Genomic DNA, 17,528 nt, shown 5'->3' on the forward strand with positions numbered 1-17,528 from the left:
GCTTTGGCTAAGGGCATATGTCAAAGTTCTGTGGGCAGGCTCCAGGTGGGGCTCATTTGCTGACCACCCAACCCCATGGAATATATATTTGTAAAGAGCCTTGCATGGTGCCTGGCACAGACTGGAGACAATGCAGGCCAGTCCCCTTCCTTCATTCTTTCTCCTCAGTCTTGGAAGAGTCAATTGGACAGTGAGGAGAGCAAGATTTGGGGGATAGTGTAAGAAACGGTCGTACTTTTGGAGCAGACCACTTTTCCTGCATGTCCTAAGGGAATTGACCTGTGAAGGGCATGCTCGAGGTCAAGAGTCCATAACTTGGGTTTGGAGCGCTAGGCAGTCCTAGGATTCTGGGCAACCCTTCCTGAATTTACATACTCAGATTTTCCCAGGTTTTTCGGGAGATAAACTATAGGTTCCTTTGGGTTCTCAAAGGGGTTTACACTTGGGAAAGGTTAAAAACTGCTGCTCTACGGGAGCGCCCAGACATTGGCATGACCCTGTGCTCTCCGCATTGCTGTCCTAATGCTCTGTCTGCTCCCACTGTCACAGCGCAGTGTGGGGGAGTGGTGGAAGAGATGGAGGGGGTGATCCTGAGCCCCGGCTTCCCAGGCAACTACCCCAGCAACATGGACTGCTCCTGGAAAATAGCGCTGCCCGTGGGCTTCGGTAAGTCTTCACCCCCAGGGCCCTGGGTTTGAAGCAACTGTCTGCCACGGTCGCTCAGCAAGACCTTGGCCGAGGAAGTTGAGCTCTCCGCCTCTCTCTTTCCTCACCTGTTGCCCTCTTGTACAATCACGAGGATCAGTTAAGAATGGTAGAGATGAACACGCTTTGGGAACGTAAAATATAGGGGAAAAAATCTTAAGGATTGCAATTATTATTATTATATGAGCTAAAATCCCGGCATGTGGACTGAGAAATTACTCAGGGATGGTTAGAAAAGGAAAAAAGCAATCTATTTTACAGAGCTGGACCTCAAGTTGTGCTTTTAACTCCAATATCCAATTTGTCATCCTAATTAAGTTGAGCCAAGGGCAATGTTAGATTGAGTTCACATTCTTTTTTACGCACATTCTACTGGCCTTAGAGATTGGGAGGTTTTTTTCTGTGTGGAGATGGAGTGTGCCAGGCACAGGAGTTGACGAAGTGTGGAGGACATTGATCTGGGTACAAAATTTAATTACTGGTGATTCACGTATTGTGCACTGGGAATTTAATTCAAGCCCAAACATCTCCGTTGAAGGGGGAAGGATTTGTGTTGACGTGGAATTGATGGGTCATCTTGCCCAAGTCATTGCTCTGCACCTAGGAATGAAATGTCCTGAGGAAGTCACTCCTGCATGGACCTGTGGTCTTCCAGTCTGTGACCTCAGGAATGAAGACCACCTGTTTTGTCCTTTATCATTCAGCCTACAGTGGGTCTTCTGATGGAGAAGGGGCTTTCTAGAGAAAGCAGTCTAACTGGCCTTCTTTAAATACATTCTGAGGGGAGCAGAGAGGATGGTGACCCTCCAAAGGATGGAGTCTTATATTTAGTCCCAGCTTCTAAAGGAAACTCAGTGATCAGGGTGCAAAATGATGACAACTACGGCAGCCTTGGGAATCTCCAGATTTTGAGACAGTGAGGAAAGAGGAGCTGGGAGACCCTATAGCTCAGGCCCCAGGCACGGCCCAGAAGAACCTCAGACGACAGAGGGATGGGTGAAGGGCGACTTCCAAAGGAACAGAGAAGTTTAAATGGGAGGTACCTCACTCTTCTCTATGAGTACTGATGCTCAGCCACCAGAGCTCTCTCTCTCTAAGTCCTGGGCGCTTATTGAGCCTCTGGGGAATAAGTCTCCTCCAGGGTCCAGTCGCAGAAGACGAGGATACCTCGCTTTCAAGGGAATGCTGGATTCCAAACGGTCCCTAATATGGCGCTTGGTTTCAGTGTGTACAGAGCCACTGCATTTACAAGCTTTTCCCACTAGATGGCAGTAACCAAATCCAGTTCTTCCCAGGCAGCTGGATTCAGAAATCCTGCCATCCTTAAAGAACCCCTTGGATGGCCGTGCAGTCCACTGTGTTCAGAGGATGCATGGGTGGTGGACGGAAAGCGTAGGTTCTGTAGATGATATGTGCAAAGGTGTTTGTTGCAAAATTTCCATAATTTGGAAACAATCAACATGTTCATTAATAGAGAAAGGAAGGTTAGATAATACAAAAAATGGAATTAACTAATATGTAGTTAAAATCAATGCTATATCTTTATATATCAATAAGGATAGACCCTGAAAAACACTATGTTGAATAAAAAAGAAGCTTAAAAAACTGTATAAGTAGTATATCATTTCTGTAAATATTTAAAACAGATAAATCCAGATACATATTTAAGAATCTGAAAACATGAACTGAAAGGATGTCTTCTGAATTCATGACAGTGACTGCCTCTGCGGAGCGAAGGAGGGGAATGGGACAGGGCAGGAGACACGAAGGGTCTTCAACATTATGTGTCAAGTCTTTATTTTATTCTTTAAATATTAGATGCAAAAAAAAATCACACGTGCTCATTCTGAGCAAATTAGAAAGTACAGATGAACAAATTTTAAAAATTAAAATCCATCTGTAATCCCACCATGCAACCATGCTTAAAAATAATCCGCCACTTAAAAATCACTACGTTCAGGGGCCAGCCCCGTGGCGCAGCGGTTAAGTGCACACATTCCGCTTCTCGGTGGCCCGGGGTTGCCCGTTCGGATCCCAGGTGTGGACGTGGCACCGCTTGGCAAAAGCCATGCTGTGGTAGGCGTCCCACGTATAACAAACGTAGAGGAAGATGGGCATGGAGGTTAGCTCAGGGCTAATCCTCCTCAAAAAAAAAATAAGAATATCTACATCCAATCAAAAGACATGAACTTCAGTACTCACCATTGCAATGTAACCCCCGTGAAGACAAGGACCTTGTAGATCTTATTCATCCCTGTGCAATGCCTAGCAGAGTCCTGACACATGGCAAATCCTCCATAAATATCGTTAGTGAATCAATGGATACTCTTCTAGTTTTTTAATACAAAAATTAGAATTATATACTATATACTATTTTGCAGTCAGATTTTCACAATTAACATTGTAGACATTTTCCTATGCTTAGTAAATATATTTCTTCAATATCATTTTTAATAGTGATCTAATTTTGAAAAACATCATAAGCAAATTGCACCGTTTTCACCTCCATCCTCCAAAGAGTATATCAAAATGTAAGCTAGGGACTTAATTAGATCCATTTAACCTGCTGGGTTGTTAGGAGATGTTGATTAACCCAATAAGACTCCAAAGTATAAACTTCACTTGGCTTCTTAATAGAACAGGTGGAACAATGTATTCTTCTAATTTCTGAATTATCATAAGTGTTCTAGAAAACGCCATCATTGAAGTTCATGTCTTTTGATTGGATGTAGTTATTTTTAAGAGGTGGATTATTTTTAAGTAAAAGTTTATTTTAGCAAAGCTATCTTCATACCAATGTTAGACATGTGAATCACAAGTTAAACCGAGTGTTAGCCCTGAATTTTGTTTTCAGTAAAATAAAATGGACTCTGGATGGAGCTGTGAAATGTCCCATGCCTCTCTTTTTGAATGAATAATATGCCTTTAAGTTCAGTCCTGCCTGCAGACAAGAGGCTGGAGCGGCCCGGCAGCTCCCAGGTGTTCTGGAACCCCAAGTGGGTGGGAGGCAGTAGTAGGGATAAGGGGGCTCTGGCAGGAAATGCCTTCCCGAGGCAGCGGCACATCTGCGGCAGGACTGTTTCCCTCTGGGCACTGTCTGCCTCTGTCTCACTCCCAGGAGCTCACATCCAGTTCCTGAACTTCTCCACGGAGCCCAACCATGACTTCATAGAGATCCGGAACGGCCCCTACGAGACCAGCCGCGTGATGGGCAGATTCAGTGGGAGCGAGCTGCCGGGCGCTCTGCTCTCCACGTCCCACGAGACCACCGTGTATTTCCACAGCGACCACTCCCAGAACCGGCCAGGGTTCAAGCTGGAGTATCAGGGTGAGGACGGGAGGGCCCCGTTCACTCCTCTGTCACCCATCTCTTACCCAACCGCCCATCTCCCCAGCCTTCCACAAGGCGGAGAGAACTCAGGAAGGGGCTGCGGGGTGGCAGGCAGGCCTATCCACGGAGGCTTCCTTTCAGTGGTGTCTCTCTGGTCCCAAGGAGGCTATCTAACCCATTTACAAGCCTCTTCCCGGGTGGCAGGCCCACCTCCTCCCACTCATATTTTACTTCATGACTTGCCTGGATGTTCCCTTTGAGGCTTCCCTCAGGTCACAGGCCTGCCCGTGTGCCACAGTCAAACAAGGCCTGTGGAGCCACTCTCGGTGTCAGGGCAGCTGCTCCCCTCATACTTTACCTCAGTTTCCATTAAAGCTTCTCTTTGTGGTGACTCCAACCTCTCAGACTAGGTTGTCTCTGGTGCCAGAGGCCCACATACTCCCACTAAGGCCTCCCGATTTGTGACAGGCCCAAATAAGTCTCCCTGACAATAGGCCACACTCACCACTGACGCCTGCCTTGGCCTCACAGGGTCGTACCCTATAAACGAGCTCTGACCACTCACCCAAGCTTTTTCCTTTAGAAAAGATCTGCTCGGTGAAAGATCCGCCTGTCCCCACTGAGGCTGCCTCCGCTGAGCAGGCCCAGCTCTCTGTGGCCCCTCGACTTTCTTTGGAAGAAGTCCACCTCCTTGCTTTTTCTCCAAATATCTCCTCTGATTGGATATTCTAAACGTCCTGGGCTGGGGTTTCCCTTTCCCTTCTTCACGTAAATATTCACCGAAAAATTTTAGTAGCAGCATAATCTCCTCCTACCCAGGCCTGGCAGCCTCACAGACTTCACTTATTCCATTCAAACTTCTCGGGAGATGGTGTTTATAAAGGACTCTGCAAAACGACAAGACAAATAATTGTTCTAAAATGTTAGGCATCATCATTAGTAATATTTTTCCGTTATGGCCTTTGTTTGAAATTGTATCTGTTCCCACTGTAGCATCTCCCTCTGGGACAAACCCAATTGCTCTCCGTGAGGTGCGGTTCTGTAGGAAAGCTAATGATTTGGCCTCCTAGGGTTCATCTCTGCCCTTCAGGCCCATGCTGTCCCTTTGAAGTTTCTTCTGGTGGGACGGGCCCTGAGACTTTTCTCTGTAATATAAAAGCCATCCAGGGACCTTCACTTCCGTGTTCCTCCTTTTGAAAAGCCCGGCTCCTTCCACGTGAGCCAATTCCAGCCACTCTCCTTAAGGCCGCTCTGGCTTCTAACATGCAACCATTCTCTTTAGGCTCCTCATCATCTTTGGGTTCACATGTTCCCACTGAGGCTTCTCTTTAAAGTCCCAACCCATCCATTCAGTCACCTCCCTGGGCAACAGGCTCCCTGCTTCCTCGAAGACTTTCATTTGCCAAACCACTCAAACGCCTGCTGCTGACAGGACCACATCTCCGCTTGGCCGACCAGCCCCACCCACTCCCACTGTGGTGGCTCGGTTTTTTGACACGCCCCATTATCTTGATGATTTCCCAGTGAAATCGGCCCAGTTCTTCCCACTGAGACCCCCCCCCTCTACGATGCTGAATGGAAATACGTAACACGGCCACCATCACAAAGAGAGTGCTTGGGAAGTGTCAGCTTCATGATCGTTGTTATTTATATTACTATTACACGTGAGGAATGCATCCCCTTCCTTGGAGCGTGCATTTGGTCTCAGCTACTTTCACTGAGAATTTCCCTTGTGGGAACGCTCCGTCTTCTCCCACTGCTGATTTCTGTGTAGGGGGGCCCAGTTACTGCCACGGAGGTTCCTTGTCCTGTGGATCCAATTAATCGAAGGCTCTGCTCTGTGGGACGTGCTCAGAAAGTCCCTCAGCGACCTCTCCTGTTGGACAGCCCTCAGCTGCTCCCGTTACGGCGTCTCCTTTTGAGGCAGCCCCACCCATCCTCATGGAAGCAGCTTTCCTGTTCTGGGGAGGGTCTTCCTTGTATGACAGTCACACATTCCCTTTAACCCAGCTATTCCCTCTGAAAAGTTCCTCTCCTTGCCACAGGTTTGGCTTACTCCCAGCAGGAAGAAAATTTCTTCCTTCCTGATAGATTCTAGGTTCTCAGAGCCGGAAAGACCCCACTCAGGTCCTCAGCTGACTACTTCCTGTGTTTGTGATCTTGATTGTTGTCGTGGTTAAATGAGATGAGCGACATGAAAGAACCGAGGTCAACACCCAGCCCCAAGGAGGTGCTCCAAGAATAGTGGTTCAATCCAGCCTTGTCTTCCTTGAGCCCCCTTTTCCCATGGAAACAACAATAATAGATAACATTTAGTGAGTCCTTACCATGTGTCAATACTGTGCAGAGAGCAACGCATGTTATCCTGCTTAATCCTCACAATAACCATTTTCTAAATAAGGGAACTGAGGCACAGAGAAGTTAAATAACCTGCCCAAAGCCAACAACTAGTCAATGACAAAGGTCTGTCTAAGTCCAGGTCCTGTTGCTTCACCTCTGTGCTCACTCTGCCGCTCCTGTATTCTGGTTGGGAGGAAATGCTCAGAGAGAATAAAGTAACCTTCTCTCCGGATCTTTTCCAGCCTATGAACTTCAAGAGTGCCCAGACCCAGAGCCCTTTGCCAATGGCATTGTGAGGGGAGCTGGCTACAATGTGGGACAATCAGTGACCTTCGAGTGCCTCCCAGGATATCAGCTGATTGGCCACCCTGTCCTCACATGCCAACATGGCACCAACCGGAACTGGGACCACCCCCTGCCCAAGTGTGAAGGTATGTCCCTCCCTCATCCCTGGTGACTCTTTGTAGGGGGACTCATCCAGAGCAGTCCCACATTGCATTGGATCACCTGCTCCATGGGCCCACCCATGCTGGGAGGTCCAGGAAAACGCTGTCCATCCTGTTTTCATATGGATGGGACACAGCCTGTCCAGGGAGAGGGTCTTGGGGACAGAGCTTTGGGCCATTGCTAGGGAGGACCTGGAGGAGATGTGGGCCACAGCCAGGGGAGAACATAATCAGCCCTTGGGAAGGTCCAACCTGGTGGGCTAGATGTCCCCAGTCAGAAGGGAAGACTGCATGAGGGTGTAGGAGCCCGTGATGTGCTGAGGGGAGAGAGAGAGAGTTAATCATGGTGCCTTCCCAAAAGGAGAATAGAATAAAGCCTCTTTCTAGGAAACTTCTTGTTCCCGTCTTCACCTGCCCCCCTTCCTTATTCTCTTGCTCCTACATATGCCTGGAGAGATCTGAGTTGATAGTATCAGAGAGATAGAGGTGGTCCTTTCCTGGGTCTTCAGGAACCAGAACCAGGATGGAAGAAGACCTAGAGGTTGTGCTGCCCTTACCCCATCTGCACACCTCAATTCCATTCTTCTTCCTTTTTCGCTCTCGGGGCCCAGCATTTTCCTGGAGGAGAAGCTGAGATTGGTCTCGCAGGGGGAAGGTTTGGCAGGGGACAGTATAGTCTAGGAGAAAGTGCCCCAGCTCTGGGATCGCATTGCCCTGGGCTTCATCCCTGAACCACTTCACCTCTGAGCTTCAGTTTCTTCCTTAGTACAATGGGGCTTCTCATCTCTACTTCGTAAGAGCTGGGAGGGTTTCAAGATGGCCCGTGCATAGCACCCAGCACAGTAACTGGCTCACAGACAGTGAGCTGAAGTATCAACTCTCCATGGAAAAGGAAACCTTGTTTGAGAACTGAGCTGTTCTGTTGTTGGAATATAAGATCGTAATATCCAAAACCATTAACCCCCGCTTAGTTTTTCAGATTTTCAGAACTATGCCCATGCATAACCAGTCCATCATTCTGGAATTGCTGGTTGGTCACATGCTGTGTGACAAGCTTCATTGTGGACTTCATTTCTTTTATTCCCTTTTTACTCCTTGTCTGTCTTTTTACAGCATCACAGGAGAGAGAAAAGAGCAGTGCTTTTTCAGTCTGTCGTCTTGAACCAGAAGCCCCTCTACCTGTCGAGAAAGTTCTTCCTTCGGCTCCTTGGACGCCATATTCTCTTGCTTTGCCATTTATCTTATGTCTGTACTAACTCTTTAGTCATTGCTTACTTTGCCCCTTAAGTGTTCTTTGAAGTTTGTTCCTAGACTCTCTTCTCTTCCTTCCCTCATCCACCTCCATGTCTCCAAATGCCATCAGTATCTGCAACCTTTATCTCTTTCTTGAGATCTACTTCTGTATATCCAGCCTTACTCAACATCTTCACTTATGCAGAGAAATCTGAATCCCAGCATATTCGAAACTGAACTCACATCTTTCTGCCGTTAAACTGAACTCCTCACCTAGTGAAGGGCACCTCTAGTCACCTGGTTACTCAGCCTTTATTTGGGTACCCTCCCTCTTGCTTATCTGACATATTCACCAAGTCTTGCTAATTCTGCATCCTAGTGACCTTTCCGCTGCATCCGCTTCTCTCTATCCACTGTCTCTACCTTAATCCGGCCACCACTTAGACGAGGCTCCTCTCTGGTCTCCCAGCCTTCAGTCTTGAGCCCCTCAATCCATTTTTGACAATGTAGTGAGAGCGAGTCTTCAAAACTGTCAATACACTCAGGACACCCCCCTGCTCAGAAGCCAGCAGGACATCCCCATCTCCCTTGGGGTAAATTCCATACCCTTTAATGCAGCACACCATGTCCCTCAGGGCCTGGTCCTTGCTTGCCTCCCAGTGTGCTTCACTTTCGTAGACTTTATGCTCCAGCTAAGCTGAAATACTTTCAGTTTTTTCCATGTGCCATAGTCTCTTGCCTCTGGTTCTTAGCACATGCTGTTCCTTGCGCATAGAACATTTGCTCTCTTCTCCTCTCCTGCCTGCTTAGCCCTTGTCAACCCTCAGGTCTGAGTCTGAATGTGAATTCTACCAGGAATCCTTGCCTACCCTCACAAGACCGGATGAGGGCTCCCCTCAATGTTCCTGTGGCATTCCACACTGATAGCATGCTCCCCTCTGTGCTGTAGAAGCCAGTATACTTGGCATATCCCAGTGGACTGTGAGTGCCATGGAACAGAACCACGCACCATGGTATCCTTGCGGCCTTTTGTCTCCCCAGGTCATGCCTGGCACCAAGTGGATGTTCAATACATGTAGGAGGGATGGTGCGTCCATGCACACCCCTTTCAAGATACGTATGCATTCACAGGAACCCTGTCCTCCGCCTGGAGGCATTGGCATTCTTTCTCTTTCGTCTGGCCCACCCCATCCAGATGTCTGCATGATGCCCCACGCCAGCCAAATATACTCAGTGTTCTGGACCGGGGCTTTTTTTGTTTCTTTGTTTGTTTGTTTGCCCAGAATCCCTTTTTTGCTCTTCCTTGATGAGTAAATCTGAGCACTATGGAGATATCAAGGCATCTTCATCCCCCTACCTAAAGCCTAGATCAGAGTGAGTCTAAAACTGGGTGTCATGTTGAGGGGGGACAGGAAGATAAGGGAGAGAGGATCATATCTATGCAGCGAATGCCTCCTCTGTGAGCTGGGTACTGAGCTGAACATTTTGCAAGCATCGGTTCAGCTCACTGCCACCACCATCCTACAAGGATGTATTACAAGAATACAAGGAGGTATTCTTAGTCCCATTTTGCTAGTGAAGAAAGAGAGACTAAGCTATCGTCTGAGGTCACCTAGTCAATAAATGGTTTAGCCATGACCTGAACCCAAACTTACCCTCACCACAAGACTCCTCAGCTCCTAAGTTAAGATCAAAAGTACCAATTGTAAGAATCTTAGAGAAATAAAGAGAAAGAGTTACTTTCATAATTTCTTAGCTCTTCCCAGCAAAAATCCTGCAGCCCTGACTCCACCATCTGCCCCCTCCCAATTCCTGGGAAGAGAGAGGGGAGAAATTTAGTGTGTCCCTCCTTCTGGGCAGGTCTCATCCACAAGAAGAGAAAGAGGGAGGCCCAAGGCTGAGGCAGGCTCACAGAGGCACCTGCACTGAATATAGGGGCCAGGTGGGGACTGGTGGGTTGGCCCAGCCATCCACAGCCCTGTCTCCTCTCCCCATCCCACCTGACTTCCTTGAGCAGGATCTTTTGTGCTGGGAGCTGGGACTTCATTAGGAAGCCATCTGAATTCACACTTAGGGGGGTGATCAGCAGCACTCATTTGTATTTTTGTCCCCTCCCTGGCAGTCCCCTGTGGTGGGAACATCACCTCTTCCAATGGCACTGTGTACTCCCCCGGCTTCCCCAGTCCATACTCCAGTGCCCAGGACTGTGTGTGGCTGATCACCGTGCCCATCGGTCAAGGCATCCGCCTCAACCTCAGCCTGCTGCAGACAGAGCCCTCCGGAGACTTCATCACCGTCTGGTAGGGTCGGCTGCCATGTCGACAGGCAATTAGAAAGGGACATTAACTAAGCTCTAAACTGGGTTACCCATCTATTTGTTCAGAAAACCAAGAGTTGACTGGTTCTAAATGGCTGTCAACCGCCTGGGTTTCACGTAAACGTAATGGAATGCGGGCTCAGCTTCAATTAGCCCTTACGCCTCCTTGCAGGGAGGGGAATGGGAGGCAGTGGTTCCCCACCTGGAGTCCTGCCAGGGGTCAGTCAAAGTACCAATGGTGTGTGAATGGGAGCGCACGTAAATACACGGACTTTTCTCAGTCTTTTCAGAGTCTAAACTAAACTTCTACATTTACCTAAGAGAAGCTACCCAGACTGATGAAAGAGAAGAGCTCTGCTGTAGAATTTTGTGAAGTCCCACTGGTCATCTCATGCTGAGCCAGTGCTGTGCAGCAGAACTTTCTCCAGTGGTGGAAATGTTCTGTACCGGTGCTGTCCAACATGGTAGCCCCTGGCTACATGTGGGTATTGAGTATTTGAATGTGCCTAGAGTGACTGAGGAGCTGATTTTTAAACTTGATTTACTTTTAATTAATTTACTGTAAATAGCCACACGTAGGCTAGTGGTTACTGAACTGACAGCTCAGCTCTGAGTGATATAGTTCATTTTAAAATGGGAATACAAATTATTACTCAATGAGTGTCGTTTCCTAGACAGTTCTTTCCAAACCATTGGCTTTTTGGACAAAGATACAATTTTAAAATTCCTCTGTATGGAGGTTACTGCCATTCTGGGAATCAGCTGGAGATGGTGGGATTCTCTTCCCAAAATTGCCGGGGCTGGAAGCCGTAACCAGACTGCTCTGGATTAATTGCCAGCTTAATTTCCAGGCAATGGCTAAGAGCACATGGGAGAGACTAGATAAGTTTCCAGGAGAGAAATCCTTTGCCTAGAAAGGCAACATGATTATGTCTCTTTGCTTGAGGGTCAAGGAAATGGGACTGGCACGGAAAGCGTCCTGGGCTTCCTGCACCCGTTCCGCAGCCCCATCCTGGTGCTGCTTCAGACTAAGAGAACCTTTGGTAAGACCCTCAGCCCCGCTCCATGGCTCCTGCTTCTTGAGTGAGAGGGTTTCCCCAGGAGCCTATTAAGGAGGCTGGGCTGGTGAAGAATCAAGTGAATGAGGAATCGATGCGGGCGTCACCAACTCCATCAACTTTGTCGGCAGACTGAGGTGGGAGAGATTGGAGAAAGGTGTTTAGGGCATTGGAGAAAGGCAATGTTGGGTGCAAGAAGAGTCACGGTCACCCACGCTAGGTCTCTTGAGGCCACTGACAGCACAGGTGGAGCGGACAGCCATGGTAACTCGTGTCATGCCAAGACCTTCTTTCCTTGTGCAGGGATGGGCCACAGCAGACAGCTCCACAGCTTGGAGTCTTCACCCGGAGCTCGGCCAAGAAGACAGTGCACAGCTCATCCAACCAGGTCCTGCTCAAGTTCCACCACGATGTGGCCATGGGTGCGATCTTCGCCATGGCCTTCTCCGGTCAGTATGGAAGCCTGGCCTGGTGGGAAGGGCCCGGCCCTCAAGGCAAGGCTGGGCTCCACCATTCCCAGTCGTGTCACTTTGAATATGCTACATAGCTTTTCAGCTCAGTGCCCTCAGAGTTATGAGAATTAAATGGATTAGCTTATGTGAAATTTCCCAGCACAGGGCTCCATAAGTGTAAGTTTTCCTCCTTGTCCACACTACTAGGACAGAGAGGCACATGATGCTGATCCTTAGTACCAAGTTCAAATGTAGAGGCAGCAGGGTGAGACTTCTCTTCCCAGTCGTTCACATCAACTCACTGGCTGGTTATCCATCTACCTGTGCTCCGGCTTGTCCCTTAGCACTTTCTAGAGGGTTGTCCCACTCCAGAGAAATCCAGAGCCTCTGTTGACCTCCCAGGAAGTACTGTGCACAAACGAAGTCATGGAGAATTCAAGTAGGAGGAGCATGAAGTATTCAGCATGGCTTGGTCCTTCTCGACAGCCAGTTTTCTTCTAAGTGTCCAAAGTTACGGACCTAGATAGTTCCTCGTTTTTGTTACAGTAGACACAGCGTAGAAAAACTTTCACAGAAAGTTCTCTGTGGGCTTGTGCCCATTGATGGAATAATCCTCCATGTTTATAATTTACAGAGCATTATAGTATTTGAACTGGAAATCTGGAAAGCTTGACTTTATCCCTGGCTCCACCTTGGGCCAGGTGTGTGATCTTGTGCAGGTCTCTCCTCGACGTGAGACCTCAGTTTCTTCACCTGGGAATGAGGGGCTTGGAGTTTGTGACTTCTAAGAATTCGGTGAGGTAGTAAGGCAGGTGTTTTTACCCCCCAGTTACAATTGAGGAAATGAGAGCCAAGGAAGGCTCGAGGACTTGCCCAAAATCTCACAGATAGAACTGAGAACAGCACTCAGTCCTTTCAGTTCTGCACTGTCTGCTGTGGTGAGACTATACTGTGTTGTGGCATCAGATGTGCGTTTGTAGAAACTTGAACACGTTCAGCCCTAAACCGTTGGAAGAGGTTGTGATAGAGAAACAGCAAGAGACAGAGAGAAACAACAGGGTTAAGAGCATGCACAGCTGTAACCTCCATTCCCAGGGAGCCATGGCAAAGTGACTGTGACATGGAGATGAGACTCCACCCCCTCGGTCTGCCTCAGTACCCACACCCCTCTTGTTGTGCACACCTCTCACCTCACTAATGGGACCGGGGTTTTAAGGCCATGTCAGTTTGACTCTATGTGACTTGTCCATAGAGTGGTAAAGTGTGGACTCCAGAGTCACACAGACTTGGGTTCAAATCTCTGCCACTTATAAGCTGTGTGACTTTGGGTCTGTCATTCCACCTTTCTGAGCCTCAATTCCGGTCTCCATAAAATGGAAATAATATCGTACCTAACCTCACAGAGTTTAGTGAAATAATGCTTAGAAATCCCTTAGCTGTAGGCAGAGAGTATAAAAGGTTCTCCATAAATGGTAGTTTTAATAGTCATCGTCATCATCATTACCATTATTATGTTTAGACAGTAACAGGATCAGTGTCAAGTCGCCTCAGTGCTAGGCCAGATCTCTTGCTCCTGCTCCTGAGCCTTCCCCTGTTCCAGGAGCAGGTAAAGGAGGCCCAGCACAGCCCCAGGCTGTCCTTGTTCCCGAGTTCTCCTAAGGAAGTCTCCCCGGGAGAGCACTTGCTTCTGTGTGTATCCTGGCCACAGTGGTCATGAGGCCTCAGACGAGACATGAGACCCTTAGGTGCTAGCTCAGACCAAGCTCCAATTCTAATTGACCAGAGGAACAGGCAAGGGCCTGGGCACGAGAGGATCTCCTGCTGGGCCCAGGCCAGTGGGCATGAGTGTGAGATGCACTGTGCGAGGGGCTGAGTGAGCAAGAGAGACACATTCCGTGTGCTCACAGAGCTTTTGATAAAGTGTGGAATACATCATACATGTAACGTACATGTGCTGCTTAAAGAAGAAGAAGAAGATGAACACCCATCACTGAGCCTAAGAAAAAGAACACCAGTGCCTCTGAAGCCCCAGTGCCACCCCTTTCCCACTCCTAGAGTTAACCACCACCCTGAATTTTTTGTTAATCATTCGTTGTTTTTTGTTATAATTTTACTTCATATGTTCATGTCTCCAAAAACATATATTGTTTAATCTTGCATGTTATTTCTGTTATGTAAATAAGATCATTCTATAAAGTGTTCTGTGACCTGCTTTTTTCACTCAAAAGTTTGAAATTCATACTGATACATGTGACTATATCTTCATTTTTCAATGCTGCGTAGTATTCCATTGTGTGAAAATACAGTGATTTATCTAGTCTACTGTTAACGAGCATTTAAGTTATTTTATTTCAAACAATATGAGCATTGTCATACATTTTTTCTTGTGAACATGTACAAGAGTTTCTCGAGAGGTCACGCCAGTGTGGAATTGCCAGGTTGTAAGTATTCACATATTCAGTAGCGCTAGGTAATGCCAACTTTACCTTATGAAGTCGTTATAACAGTTTACACTCTTCCTAGCAACTGAAATAGAGCTTCTGTTTCTCTACATCCTTGCAAACACTGAGTTTTATCAAACTTTTTAATTTTTGCCCATCTGGTGGATTCATGAAATAGCATTTGACCTTTCTGTAAATGATGGGGTTCAGCATCCTTCCTTAACTTCATTGACTATTCATGCTCCCTGCTCTCTGAAATGCCAGCTCCCATGTAGCTTTCTTCCTCCAAGGAGAGAGAGAGAACAAACAAGTAAATGATAAATAAAAGCTTTGCAATGTGTAATAAGTGCTATGAAAGAAGAAATAAGAGGCTAAGATAGTGAAGAAAAAGATGGAGAACTCAGGGTTGGCCCAGTGACGTAGTGGTTAAGTTTGCATGCTCCACTTCAGTGTCCCAGGAGTCCTGGGTTCAGATCCTGGGCGTGGACCTACACACCACTCATCAAGCCATGCTGTGGTGGCATCCCACATACAAAATAGAGGAAGATGGGCACAGATGTTAGCTCAGGGCCAATCTTCCTCAAGCAAAAAGAGGAAGGTTAGCAGTAGATGTTAGCTCAGAGCCAATCTTCCTCATCAAAAAAAGAAAAAGTAGAGCAGGGGTTGAGGGGACTTTGGAAAATAACAATAATAGTAGCAGCAGCAGCAGTGGTGACAGGAGCGAACACTTGCATAGCACTTAACTATGTGCCAGATAATGAAGGAAAGCCAAGTTATGAGCCCACACAGGACTTTGCCTTGGTAACGCCATCCACACAAGTCCAGTATCTGCCCAGAGGAATGGTTTCCAGGTTGGGAAATCCACCGAATCCAGAAGCGTTTGGCCAAAGATCGGAAAGGAAATAAACTGACTTCAATGGGTACACGCATAAGCCACGTACAGTATTTAGATGCTGAGTGGTAGAAAGAATATGGGATTTGAGAGCAAGCAGACCTGGATTCAGATCCCGCCTATGCCCTTACTTCCTTGTGTGACCTTGGAAAATTAACTTAACCTTTCTGAATCTCAGTTTCCTCATAAGTAGAGTAAGAATATCTCACAGGGTGATCAGCTGTTCTGCATGTTAAAGTGCCTGGTGTATATAGTAGGTGCTCCATAAATGCTTTTCTCCCTTCCCCTTCAAGTGCTAGTGACCGTCACTCGTTTCCTAGATCCTCTTTCCTTTATTGCTGGTCTTAATATATGGTTCTTGGTTCTTTCATCAAAAATAAAAAAACAATGATAGCAGATAAGCAAAATAGTGCTTGGCTATACTTGCCCTGTGTACAGTTAAGTATCAATACCTGCTGTGTGAATGAATGAGGAAAGAGAAAGTGAAGTATAGAACAAATGAATGACTCTGTGCCCCAAGCATAGTGTTCCTACACTGACTTCTCTGCTTTTGTCTTTTCAGCTTATCCACTCACCAAATGCCCTCCTCCCACCATCCTCCCCAACGCCGAAGTGGTCACAGAGAATGAAGAATTCAACATAGGTACCACCTCCCAAACCAGCAAGGACTGGGCTGGCGAGGAGGGGCCGGGTGGAGGTGGGGGCTGTCCAACAGGTCTCATCTCTCCCTCCCATCCACGGAGAGAAGCAACAGGCCCGGTGCAAGAGGGTTGATGTTGTGTCAACCGAGTTTGCACCCAAAACACAATCGCTCTTCTTTTTAGCCATACCATAAGCAGAGGAGCTAGGAAAGCGATTTTCTTCTGTGATTCAAGTCAGCATTTTTGAGAAACAGATCCATGCAAGAAAGTGTAAAAAGTTCCTGGAATGTGGAAGCATTCTTTGGCTCAGCAAGGCTGAGCTGTGAGAGGGGAGCAGCAGTCGCCTAGGTCACTGGATTCGAGTCGAGCTAGTTATTTAAGTCTGAACAGAACACAGCCCGCTGCTGATTGTCTTGCCTGGAAGTGGGTTCAGATACCAACTGGTGCCCATCAGCCCTGCCCAGGCTTCTCCGGGGAATCCCCATGTGGGTTTCTCTTTGGCAGGTGACATCGTACGCTACAGGTGCCTCCCGGGCTTTACCTTGGTGGGCAGTGAAATCCTGACCTGCAAACTTGGAACTTACCTGCAGTTTGAAGGCCCCCCTCCGATATGCGAAGGTAATTGCACTGAGCCATGCCTTTGTGAGTCTGGAGTTCCTCCAGAACATGGCCCTTGTTTAACTCCTCTCTGGATCTCCAGTTCCTGCCCATAAAGAAGTCACCTGGTGAACGTTTGTTTGGGTGAATGAGTGAGTGATTGGTCTAGATAGATTCTCTGCCCTGCTCTTAGATCTGGGGCTGTGAATTGGCCCTAGTGGCCACATTTATTTCTGTCTTCCTTTTTTCTAACCGGCATCCCCTGGAAATTGCCTACGGATCATTGGAAGTAGGGAGTGTCGGGGCCACAGGGAGGGGTGGGCTCACACGCCAACCTTGCCCCACCGCACAGCGGATGTGCCCAAGGTCCTACGTGCTGAACGAGACAGCAGAGACCCCACAGCTGTCTTCATTCCAGGGTGATGGCTTGACAGAAGATGAAGTTATCCCAACCAAGACCAAAAACAAACTCTCCGCTCATGAGGCATCTGACCAAGGGCAAGATACCTGACTGTCCTGTGCCTTAGTTTTCTCATCTGAAAATAAGGATAATGATGCTACTTATGCCGTGGGTTTATGATGAGAAATTAAATGGATTAATGATGGAAAGCACTTTAGACCCATGTCTGGCACGTAGTAACTGCTCAGTACGGGCTATTGTTATTGTTAGAAGTCCTATCACAGCGTCTGCAACGTGGACTATTAGTGAGCAGAGAGGAGCCACAAGCCCCAGAATTAGGCTGCCCGATACATTGAGAAATTCGGTACCTGTTCATTTCAGTTGAGCTGACCCACCCACCCCCGAACAACCAGCCCCCGAGAGAAGTGAATTTTAGCCTCCCTCCTGCTCCAGAACCTCCTTGATTGGCTCCAGTTTCTCATCTCTGCCTCTGTTTCTGTGTCTAGATAGCTCCAGTCTTCTTGGCTTGGCTCTCCATTCTCACCCTCATGCTTCCCCTGGGACCTGGTATCATTTAGCTTCTCAAGGTGTGGCCCTTCGTAGTCTTTTTTAAAACAACAGCTTTGTTGGGATACAATTCATATAACATACAATTTATCTATATAAAGTGTGTAC

General features: G+C 47.6%; 1 protein-coding gene across 4 annotated transcripts in view; it reads left to right on the forward strand.

The window, feature by feature from the left end:
* Positions 1–17,528, forward strand: part of CSMD2 (CUB and Sushi multiple domains 2) — a 592,849-nt gene that overhangs the window by 494,194 nt on the left and 81,127 nt on the right. For all 4 annotated transcript variants that reach the window (XM_070594988.1, XM_070594992.1, XM_070595001.1 and 1 more), the window contains 7 exons: positions 550–666; positions 3,824–4,033; positions 6,619–6,807; positions 10,178–10,355; positions 11,734–11,879; positions 15,778–15,858; positions 16,361–16,474. In XM_070594988.1, coding sequence (XP_070451089.1) covers positions 550–666; positions 3,824–4,033; positions 6,619–6,807; positions 10,178–10,355; positions 11,734–11,879; positions 15,778–15,858; positions 16,361–16,474 — 1,035 coding nt within the window. The remainder of the gene's footprint in view (positions 1–549; positions 667–3,823; positions 4,034–6,618; positions 6,808–10,177; positions 10,356–11,733; positions 11,880–15,777; positions 15,859–16,360; positions 16,475–17,528) is intronic.

Source organism: Equus przewalskii, chromosome 2 (genome assembly GCF_037783145.1).
Source record: "Equus przewalskii isolate Varuska chromosome 2, EquPr2, whole genome shotgun sequence".
Lineage (NCBI taxonomy): Eukaryota > Metazoa > Chordata > Mammalia > Perissodactyla > Equidae > Equus > Equus przewalskii.